This window comes from Hydractinia symbiolongicarpus, chromosome 9, assembly GCF_029227915.1.
Source record: "Hydractinia symbiolongicarpus strain clone_291-10 chromosome 9, HSymV2.1, whole genome shotgun sequence".
NCBI lineage: Eukaryota > Metazoa > Cnidaria > Hydrozoa > Anthoathecata > Hydractiniidae > Hydractinia > Hydractinia symbiolongicarpus.
In genome coordinates, this window is record NC_079883.1 from 14,065,623 (window position 1) to 14,077,841 (window position 12,219).

Here is a 12,219-nt window from a genome sequence, read left to right on the forward strand (position 1 = left end):
AAACGGCGTTTATAATTTGACGGCGCATGATGTAGTAAAATGGTGCTAAATCCCAATTGACAAAATCTGAGTTTGTCAATGAACTCTGTTCCATTTGGAGAGATGGCAGGAAAAAAAGTGCTATTAATGGATTTAGAAGGGATATGGCTAATTGACAGAACCATGCATCCAAAGCAACGCTTGGACCCAAGATTGTTGGCGAAATATGGAAAAAAGTGGTAAAGCTCTTGATTGGTCTAAATTGTCAGACAGGTACATTGTTTTCTTTTGTGACTGATACAAATGGATAAATCTGTTGAATAAACATCTTGACGGATCTTTTTTGTACTTTTAGACAAATGCGGGTCTTCCTCAAAATCAAGTCTCAACATCATTGTAAATTCCCCAATTGCAGAATTCCTAAGCAGAATCTCCTTTATCATTACCTAATACAACACCTACAACCATACCTAATGTAAGTATATCTCCATTATCCCTGCCAGGCAGGACTTGTGATGAAACTAATGAAATGAGTATCTTGCTGGAGCGGCCTAGACCATATCCATATCCAGCACCTACAGGCTTCTGCTGGATTCCAAATGGATGGAAGTTGTCACCAATTAACCAGTTCACCCTAAAATTAGGTGAGGTATTTGAAGAGCTGTTCCTTGATAAAGTAAAAGGTTCAGTAGATCAGCCTAAGAAAAGAAGACAAAAGTATGATCTTCGCAGAAAGGTGAAATATTATTTAAGAATAAGTACATTAATGATTTTGCATTTCACATTAAAAATAACTAATTGATTGTCCATGTTGGTTATTACGCAAAAAGAGCAGCTGGAAAAACTTGAGCAAAATGCCTGAGACAAAGAAGAGCAAAGGCATTGTTAAGAAAAGAAGAAAGAGAAAGGAAGAAACAACAACATCCAATTGCCTAGTTTGTACATAACGCGATTTTTGTATAATGAAAACGGTGTTGCTGCAGGATTGGAGATAAAATGTCTGCAAAAAAAAGTTGGGGACATTTGACTCCTTCGGGAAATTAAAAAAAACGAGTTCGGAACAGCTTTAGGGAAAGATATAGATACCTTCGCTGTCCAAAATGTAATCTGTGGGCCATTAACTGCTACTTTTTTGGGTGGTGGCAAATGGGAGTTTCCACAGTATCCGAAAGTTCAAGAATTGTTCGAAAGGATAAAAAAAAGAACAGAGAAGCAATGCACGTTTCCGAATGATGCAAATGGTAGAGTAATTCAAATGAAATGTAGTTGCTGCATAACTGCTAGTAAAATAAAAGCTGAAGGTTTCAAGGCCATTTTTACCACACAATACTTCAATTCCCTGTTATATTTTATCAGTTATCAGTTATTGCCGCTCTTTGAAATTATTGACGGTTGCAGTTCTAATGTTCAAAAAGATAAAAGAAGGCACAAAATCACTACGTACATCTCATGCGTAACCATTAGATCTTAAGTGCGTAACAAACTATTTTAATAATTGTACAGGGTGTTATAATCATTACGCACCCGCCTTAAAAATATGATTAGAGTTTCTTCGACCTAATCATTACGCATTATATTTGTGTGAAAAAGTGCATGATAGCGCTTGCATACAGTCCTCATATTTGGTGAATATGTTACAAGAAACTAATTTTGCATGAATAAAAAAAGAGCTGCGTAACGCAGCCATAGTTTATGATTATTAAAAAAGTGCATAACGATTACCTCATCTGACTATACACAGAAAAAAATGCCAGTTCAGTGCTATTTTGTTCTTTCATTCCAAAAAATATATGAATAAATCTTAATAACTAGTTTGGCCTAGATATAGCCAGTCAGGAAAATCCTCTTAATTAGGCTGTATAGTTAAATTTCGAGACCTTCTAAATAGGCTGTATCATAGAGCTTAATTAGGTGACATACATCTAAATTAGGAGGTAGAAAGAGTTTTTCCCTGATTTCTCAAAAAATGTAAATTTTAGCAGAGTCACCGCTGCAGCTTTTTCGTCGTCAGTCTGACCACTACATTATAAAAAAAGAATGGTATTTCTAGCATCACAGGTTTAAAAGATATGGAATAAAGAATGCTTGAAATCGTGAGCCTGGTGTCAAATAGCGTCAAATAGTGTCAAGCAGTTTCATTTGACGCAACTCTTTGTTCGAATTCATAATGGCAGCAACGTGAAAAAAAACTTGGCTGCTGTGAAGATGGTTGTGTTGTTGCTATCCAAAGTGAAATTTAATTTCAAACAATGAAAATGTCAATTTTTGATGAAAAACTAAATGAAATAAACGCTGGTCATAATCGCAGTAGCACTGGTGATGCAGTGAGAACGGCTTCAAATGAAAATAACACAAAAATGTATAAAAAAATGCAAGGGGGTGTTAATTTAATTACCAAATCAAACGTTGAAGAGGCAAACTCAGAAGTGGTTCATTTTTGAAATTAACAACAAATGATGAATTATATTTAGAATTTTATAGAGAGAAAGAAAGTGTTTCGACAAGATTTTCCACATCAAAAGAATTGATGCAACAACACTTTTTTTAAAAAATTTGTATATCTATTGCCTTTATCGTATAGATCTTGAAACGCTGATCAAGAAAATGTATAGGATCATGTATCTTTGACAAACGGTTGCAGAGATATTAAGGATTAAAGATTTTTTTGATGACGTCATTAAGGGCCCATTTTTTTCAACAAAATATCTGGCTACGAATACCACAAATACCACCATTTTCAGAATTTTTTCATTTTTTTCAGTCTTTTGTGGTACTTGTATCTGAATTTCTTTGCCTTCCTGGGGAAGCAAGGCAAACGTAGTAGTGGTGGTACTCATAGCTAAACTAACCTGGACTTCCAGTGTAAACCTTCATGCTGCGACTACCAACTTTCCGCCATTTTATTCTGATAAAATGCGGCAAACGTAGTAATTTATTTGCAAAAAGTTACCATAATTAAAATAATTATTTTAAAATTATGCTTGTTGGGTAGTAACATAATTAATACATTATATAAACAGTGCGGCAATCAAATCAAAACAAATACATGTGCACTTTTTTTGTCAATAATACAAAAGTGATTATGAACAATTATGATGGAGAATTTTCAACAATTGATAAAAGTATATTTCCAAACAGAAATTTAGAAGAAGAAAGAACCTGGATACCACCATTGAAGCTGAAATTGCCACCTGTTACAACATCCACAACAACAATAAAAAAGAACAAAGGTAAAAAAAGGAGTTCGACCTTCGTCCCTCCTACAAACGCATGAAGTGCCAAGTGATTCAAAACAACCCGAAAATAATGAAAAAGAGGTATTCCCCTTTTATTGGAGGGCAGATCTAAACAAGGCACTGATAAGTATTTATCAAAAACATGAAGAAAAATTTGTATGGCAAATCATCGCAAATGAAATAGTGATTGAAATGAAAGCGAAGGGATATGTGAAAGACTTTCCATCATGGAAGCAGGTGGAAACTACGTGGAGAACAATGGCGAAACAAAAACCGATGATCATAATCGCCAATCAGGTAATGATAGAAAAACATGCGTTTATTATAATAAGTTGAATCACATTCTCTGAAATAAACCAAACGTCACCCCTGCCGTCACTGTAAGCTCATCAGGAGAGGGAAACACTATTTCCAAACGGACACTCTCTGTCGACGACGACGAAGCTGATTTGGATTTTGATGATACGGAGTTAGTTGCACAACCCACCAAGAAGAAGAAATATACATCCACAGCTACGGAAGCCTCCAACTCCATCTTGATGTGGCTTTAATTTTATGAAAAAAAAAGAAGAACGGGAGCGTCAGAAAGAATTCAAGAAAGAAGAAATGCACAATGAAAAAATGGCTATATTTAAACAGTTAATTGACAAATTATAATTTTTAATTAGTTGAAATATTGAGTAACAAATCACATTAACAATTTTACAATGTCTTTTCATTTCCTTTCTGCATCTGTTGATGAAGAACCATAGCACACAAAATGATTATTTCTTCCTCGGAATCAACACAGAAATCTACAAATTTGTCTTCGCAGAGACGTATATCTTCTTTTAAACAAAAATTATGAAGTTTGCACACATCCAGTATATAACTACACAAATGATTCAAATCTTTGATTTCAACTAATTTGAATCGAGGAAAACGTCCTTTAAGTAAAGCAAATGCCCGTTCGATGACATTGCGTGTAACAGATCGTGCGTAATTGTATGCAGCATATTGTATGCAGCATCACCAACTAAGTAGGACCCTTTGAGGACCATCAACAGTGGGTTGTGTGTGATGCGTTTCTTTAAATCACTGTTTTCAAATATGCGCGCATTATGACTGGATCCAGGAAATCCAAAAAACAATCTCTAAAACATTTTAAATGGTCACAAGTTCCTTGCAAAATAATAGATGGAAATTGTTTTCTGTTAATGTAAAATTTGGGATCTTCCTCAAATCAAAGTTTGACGTGCATTGTAATAATGGCTTCACAAATTTAATATAAGATATTGACGTTAAAGTAGTATTATTGACGTCGCGCAGTAACGTGAAAAGAAGGCGACTTCAAAAAAAAATAAACATATCCGCTATGATCGTCACATACACTTTGTATTATTATATAAGATATACAGTATTTCTTTATGGAATATATTCAGTTGAGCTGTGGCTTGAGACCAGTACACACTTCTCAATCTTTGTGTACGTCACATATCAGGTAGTGGGGATAGTAACACATTTTCAGATGTTTTGTTGTCAAATTATGTTAATAATATCACCATTATTGATAATAACTATACTGATACTGAGAGTAACAATAACAATACTGATGTTATTGATAATGATGTTGTAAACACACAATTACGGACACATTCAATTACGAACACTTTAGTAAATTAAATTTTTCACCACCTAAACTTGTATTTCCAACTTTATTTCACGATGTCTTGCCTCTCATACTCAAAGCCGTTATGATTTATAAGTTTCGTTCAATTTGCCTCGCTGTTTCGTACCAAAACAATGTATTTAAAAACTCGCTTCTTTTCGCTGATTTTCGGTTTCACTCAACTAACTTATTCTAACAAATAATTTTATATCTTATTAATGGAGGTAATTTATTTATTTTTTTATTTTATTATATAATAGGTATCCTAACATAAAAATATATGAGAGATTTTTAGCGACCTGGAATTTTGGCCTCTGAAAAAAAAGCAAAATGTTATGGCAAAATCACTGTTTTTTCTCGTAGTTTTTATATTTTCACAATATGATTAAAATTTTAAATATAGTGTTATTTATGACCTCTCCTTCTGTACATCATTTCCTTTTATGATTTTATGTTATATAATCTGTCTTTGCTTCAATACCATGTATTTCGCAATTATTTTTAGCCAATAAGCTTGGGTAAAATCGGCCCAAACCAAAAATAAAAAAGTGTTACTGTGGAAAGTTTATCATTTCTTGAACATGATAGTTTAGCAGGCGACGTTTCGGGAGATCCTTCTCCCATCATCGGGCAAAGTAAAGGATCTCCCGAAACGTCGCCTACTAAACTATCATGTTCAAGAAATGATAAATGATGAAATGATTGTAACAACACCAACCAATCTTCTCACTGCAGCAAGCCCTGCCACCTCCACTCCAACAACACATGTAAATCCTCTCATTGAAGCAGGTATTATCCCAGCATCTTCGGTTGATGCCTTTTTCTTTCCAGCACCAAAGCCTAACTATCCTGGAGTCTTTGGCTGATGCCTTTATCTTTTCAGCAACAAAACCTAACAAACAAAAGAACTGAACTGAGAGTTCTCACAAGCAACGAGCATCGACAAGTGTTTCCAGAGAAGGTGGAGAAGAAGAGTTAGGAAGAGTTAGAAGAGAAGGCAAAAGAAAAAAGAAAAAGGAGAGAGAACGAAAAAAACTAAGTAAAGAAGCTATGCAGTCCGAAAAAAAGAGAGAAAAAATGGATATGTTAAAAATTCGATGTGTGCGACAGAAAAGAACAATAATATTGTACAAAAGTGGTGACAGCAAGTTGGATGACAGCCAAGAAAATGAGATAGTTGAAAAGACGAAGAGTAAGTACAAAAGTAGCAGCGAGGAAGAATTTGAGCGTGAGCCGCACTGTGCTATCTGCAACAGAATCATCTGGATTGGTTGCAATAAGTGCTTATCACGGTTCCATGGTGTTTGTGTGAAAGCTACAAAGGCAGAATTCTCAAGTGACACTTATTTATGTTACAGTTGTCGATTTGAATAAAAAAGATTAGCACAAAAATCTCGCTTATTTAATGTTTTGCCATTTCCCGCTAATGATCTGTAAGGACTAAAAAATATTTTATTCGGTCAATTTTTACGTGATATTCTTAAAGACACTCTTAAGTTAAGTCAAAACTTGTTGTGAGTCAAAAGCAACACTTACTACCAGTAGGAGTAAATACAATATAGCTGCTGCTGACCCTGTGAAATACAAAAAACAGTGTGTTTTCTAAGGTCTTGTGTTCGTAAGTTGAAACAATGGTTCATCGTAGCGATAGTCTATTTAGGTCGTACTGCATCCTAGTTAGGATATCTCATCACGTGATACAGCCTACCGTTAAGTCCGGTAACTTTAAGAGGATTTGAGACATAAACAGAGATGAAATCCGCTTACAGCCTTCTCACGCCACCATCTTTCGTTTCAATAACACTCTACCCCGGGTTCATTGATTTCTAATGTTAACCCGCGGTCGGTCCAATGCCAATGTCTGCATTTCGTAATCTTCCGTGCTATCAAAGTTACCAGCAGGTGTCGGGTTACTTGGATAACCATACAGAATGCACCTTTAGGCTGCAAATTTCCCTATTTCAGAATGCTCATGATGATTCTATTTATAAGGTAATAACGATGAAAATAGAACACACAAGGCCGTATCTTCGTTATCACGTTCGATTAAAAACATGCTGACACAAGGCAAGTAGATGAATAAATTTTATTTTAAAAAAAGGTGAGTGTTCTTATTTGTGTATTATTATTTCATTTTCTTTTGCACTGTGGAAAAGTCACTTTCTTTTTCGTTTTCCACTTTTTTAGAATGCTGTCAGTTTATAAGCATAAGTCTGGCTCTTGAGCTTACTGCACGCAGTACAGCCAAGAAACGTTAGGGGCTGCTTTGAAGGAGGTGAGAAATGGTAAAACAAGGTCCGAAATAAGGCTTCGCGATTCGCAATTTACGAACCGTTTCTCAAAAGTAACGAGTCGATGTATGAGAAAAAATTCAAAACAACGAATCACTTCTTACGCAATTTTCTATTCTATGATTTTTTATTTACCACGATAATTACTTTTGTGTTAAAAAATGAAAGAAAATACATTCAATTGCAACATGTACACCATGTGGTCAGTTTCTTTTCAAAAGATGACACGGTTTCTACAAAGGTATCACACTTTTATCAATTGTGAATTCATAAATGAAAGAAGTAATTGGTTAACATATGAACCAGGTTAAAAAAATGTTTTTTCGAAAAAAATGATCTTTTTCTGAGTTGTTCATTCAAAGGTTGTCTATCGTATGTGAGGTGTAAATATTTTTCATTGAATATATTTAAATGATGGCTTCGTTAAAAACAGTCAGAAATTGGGAAAGAGAATTCAAATCTAAATTCGATTTCGATATTGTTGGAGGCAAAGTGACGACATTGAGGTGAGATATTTTTCGATTTTTACAGAACTCAGTTTTTAAATAACATCGTTGTTAAAACGTGCTATTTTTTCTTAGATGCCAGGTGTGTCAGCGATGGGAGAGTCGCATTAAAAACAGTACAAATTTCTCCCGCAAATGGATAGCTGGAACTCGTAGTGTGACGAAGGATAGCGTACAAAAACATACTAACAGTCAACAACATAAGGAAGCCGTCGAGCTCAAAAAAAGAAGTGAGATGGGTGCTGAAGTATATGCTCAATCAGTGCTCACAACAACACCTATCGGAAGTGGTTTACGAAAAATGGCTGCGAGTGACAAGAAAAACCTTCGCGTCAAATTCAACACGGCCTATTATGTCGCCAAAAAAGAGCGTCCTTTCAGTGACTACCCTGATTTGCTAAAACTTCAGTTAAAGAATAATGTTCCGAAGTTTGGAGAAAGTTATAAACACGAAAGAGCTGCTGCTACTTTCACCGAACACATAGCCAAGGTGGACAAAGAAAACCTTGGTAAAACTCTAGCTAAGACACGCTACTATTCTCTCTTGAATGATGGTAGTACGGACACAGGGATTTGTGAGCAAGAATTGGTCTACGTGTTGTACTTGCACGAGGGGACAGCACTCGTTAAATTTTTAAGTATCGAGACACCTAAATGTGGAGATGCGCCTGGTATTCTAGAGGCGATTGACAGTGCTTTCCAGCGTATTGGCATATTGAATTTCAACCAAAGACTTGTTGGTTTTAATGCAGACGGCGCTAGTGTAAATATGGGAAGAAAAAAAGGTGAGGAAATCACGTTCTTACTAGCCTATTTCATCGACGCAAACTTACTGCGTTCTTGTCACGAAAACACGTCTGAATAATTTCTCATCATGGTCAAACAATGTTTTGAGAACGTTTTGTAAACATGCTGCATGAATTTTCTCTTCTTTTTCTTCAGAATTAATAAACAACACGTGCCTGACTTAACTATTACGACATCAATTTAAAAATAATCTTTTTTCTTAATACCCATTGTGTCACTCTCCTTCAGCAAATATTACTGTTTGCGAATCTTTGCGAATCTTTTCTTCGCCCACTTTGCCGTCACACGGCAAGCACTTCTCCATGGAGTGCAAGGCTCTTCTACGCGTTTCCAAATTTTCTTCTTCTTTATTCTTTTATCTTCTGTTCACAATAATCCTTCAGATATTCGGCTATCCGTTTCACTTCTTCATCTGTTCCGTTCTTTATCGATCCAATGTTTCCTCCTTTTCTTCCTACTACTTTCTCCACTTCCTCGCATTCCAGCACGTGTTCAGTTGTTTCCTCTGTCGCTTTACATCCTTTGCACCTCCTTTCTACTCCTCCAAGATTTCTTCCTATATCCCACATTTCTAACCTCGTTCTTAACACCATCATCGCTTCCCTGACTCCCAATCTACCAGTGTATAATAATAAATCTAAAAGACCAATACTCCAAACAATAAATCAATGTATCTCACAAATAGTGACTAATAATGACCATCAGTGTCCAGTGAATGTACTTCTGTTCCTGCTTTCACTACACTCTATCAACTCTCAGCCCGTTTCTATACCACAATCAATCAATGTTTCAACCACAACCACAATAACCACTGTTCGTTTAACTCAGTGCAGTCACTACTTCCACTGTACAATGTTACTCATCAATGTTCAATAAATAAATGTTCAGCTCAAATCTCTCATGAATATTTTCGTATGAATATGTTTTTGTTTTAACATTTTGTTGTTGTTTTTTAAACATGTCGAAAATATTCTGTTACTACATAATAAAGAATATACTCCACGGGGAAGAGCTTTGGAATGTTGTTTAATGTTTTTAAATGTTCAAGAATTTTTCACCTGTTCGAGATTGATCTGGCGGCCACTTAATCATTATCAGTGTTCGCTACACCACTCAACTTAGGGCCCAGGTTCTTTGATAGCTTATATGTTGTTTTGACTGCTGAAACGTCCCGGAAAGGGGTATTATTAACTAAATAATAACCAGTTGATAATTAGTTTCAATCATGTTTCTTTTTTAAGGAGTTGGAGCATTAATCAAGGAAACTGCGCCCTGGGTCGAGGTTGTGCATTGTTTCAATCATCGCATTGAACTTGCTATCAAGGATGCGTTTAACACTGTCAAAGCATTTCACGATGTCGACGAGCTTCTACTGAAGCTTTATTACTTATATCAGAAAAGTCCCAAAAGGCTTCAGGGACTCAGAAACTTCCCTGAAGCATTCGATGAAACAATTCCGAAGCCTGCTAAAGCATGCGGTACTCGTTGGATAGACCATAAGTTCAAAGCGATGGTATGTGCTCTTCAAAACTACGGTGTGTATATGACCCACGTAGAGGAATTAGCTATCACAGATTCACAGCCTGAAAAACGTGCTGAGCTCAAAGGTTTTTTGAAAAAATGGAAAGAGGCTGCCATTCCATTCAATATGGCTATTTACTTAGATATACTATCCCCGATACGTCGTTTGTCTTTGAGCATGCAGTCTGACGAGCACGATCCTGTCAAACAAGTTCGGCGTATCCAGGAATTTACTGCGACCATGGCCAAATTGAAAATAATTTTATTAGATACCCTGGACGGAAGTAGTGATATAATGACACATCACAAGCGCTTCACAGATGAGGTTATTAATGACGAAGATGGAAGTGCAACGTACCAAAACATTAAGCTTTTCCGATACGATATAGTAAACAGCAGCGCTGAGACGAAATATCATGATCTTATCGTTCGTCTCGCTGACAGCATGGAAGAGAGGTTCGAAAATTTGTCAACATCGACCATCTTCAAAAATATCGTCTGTTTACTTGATGTTTCAACATGGCCAACTACTGTCACTCCTACTTTCGGGGAAGATCGCATTGATGAAATTCTTTTGGATTTCGAAAAGCTGTTGGAAAACAACGGATGTAACGTAGGCGAAGTAAAAAAAGAATGGATCTCTTTACAATCTCACATCATCCCTATTGTGATTAATAATCCTCGAGAGTACTACTTGAAAGTATGGAAGAGGGTTTTCACAAACGAACACATTCGTAAGGATTGTGAAAACATCCTTCACATCATTGAAATATTGCTTTGTACCCCATTCACGAATGCCAAAGTGGAGCGAGGCTTCTCCAGGATGGCGAGGGTGAAAAGTGATTTTCGAAGCCATCTCAGCAGGGACATGCTCGACGCTTGTTTGCGAATAAATGAGGATGGTCCAGATATTTGTAATTTTGACCCTGATCCAGTCATTGATCATTGGTATACGGAAAAAGTGCGACGACTTGGATCATCGTCGCACAAGTATCCTAAAAAGAGAAAATCTACAACTACAACAAGTGATAGAGTGCAGGTTGATGACTTAGCCTCACTTGCACTCTCTGATATCGACTCTGATGAAGATGAAGCATGAAATCATTTTGTACATTTATTTAAAAACATTATAATAAAAAACGTAACTGTTCGTTATAATTTTTCGTATCAAAACAAATCATTCTTGAGGTATTTATATTGCACAATTGTAAATCAAAATTTGGCTGTAGACAAGAAAGTTAAGGCTGATAGTGTCACATTACGTTGTCGCTAAAAGCTATCGTGTTTGGGGTTCACGATTTAAAACGTCCCCCACTTGTCTATTCTAAAAGTAACGTGTGCAAAAACAGAAAATAGCGAATCGTAACCGTAAGAACGACTCGTGATTTCTAAAAAATTTTCGCCTGCTGCGCGCTATTTTTCACGAATCACTTATAAATTTTTATTTCGGACCCTGTAAAAGTGTGTTTGTTGCATCAAAATAATTTAAAATACCGTATGGTACTTTATACAATTATTCCAAAGAAAATCCAATTCACGAAAAAGGACGACCGGGAAGAAAACCTGCCTTATCTGAAGAAGAAGGGAACACTTTAGTTGAGTCGATTAGTCACCTTACGTCTTGGAAGTTTCCAATTGATTCTTTCAACATAAAACAGATAGTACACTTATAAAAAAACATTACAGTGAAGCAATTTAAGAATATCTGGCCTGGTAAAGATTGGTTGGCGGCTTTTATAAAACGTCACAACCTGACCAAACGGGTCTCCGACAATATCAAACTAGCACGAGCCGGAATTACACGTGAAGTAATAATAGATTTCTTTAATAATTTGAAACAATTTTATGACGAAAATCTTACACCAGACTGCCTCTTTAACTATGACAAAACCAATGTAACAGACGAACCACACAACAAAGCTGTCATTGTACCCAGAGGTTTGAGATGGGTTGAGCGAAAAATTGACCATTCGAAATCTGCTGTGAGTATCATGTTCGCTTGCTCCGCAGACGGAACTCTCTTGCCTCCCTTTGTTGTTTACAAATCGCAAAATGTTTACGAAGGTTGGACGGCAAATGGACCTACTGGTGCAAAGTACGATTGTTCAAAGAGTGGTTTTTTCGACCAACGGGCATTCGAGAGGTGGTTTTTTGAAGTTTTCCTCCTTCACGCTGTCACTAAACAAGGAAAAAAAGATCTTAATTGGTGACAATTTAAGTTCCCACTTCAG

At 36.1% G+C, this 12,219-nt stretch overlaps 1 protein-coding gene across 1 annotated transcript; it reads left to right on the plus strand.

Moving 5' to 3' along the window:
* Positions 1 to 7,389: 7,389 nt before the first annotated feature.
* Positions 7,390 to 11,389, plus strand: LOC130657266 (zinc finger protein 862-like). Its single transcript, XM_057460245.1, has 3 exons — positions 7,390 to 7,660; positions 7,736 to 8,445; positions 9,709 to 11,389. The coding sequence occupies exons 1-3, from the start codon at positions 7,566 to 7,568 to the stop codon at positions 11,085 to 11,087; spliced, it is 2,184 nt and encodes a 727-aa protein (XP_057316228.1). The 5' UTR covers positions 7,390 to 7,565; the 3' UTR covers positions 11,088 to 11,389.
* Positions 11,390 to 12,219: the final 830 nt, after the last annotated feature.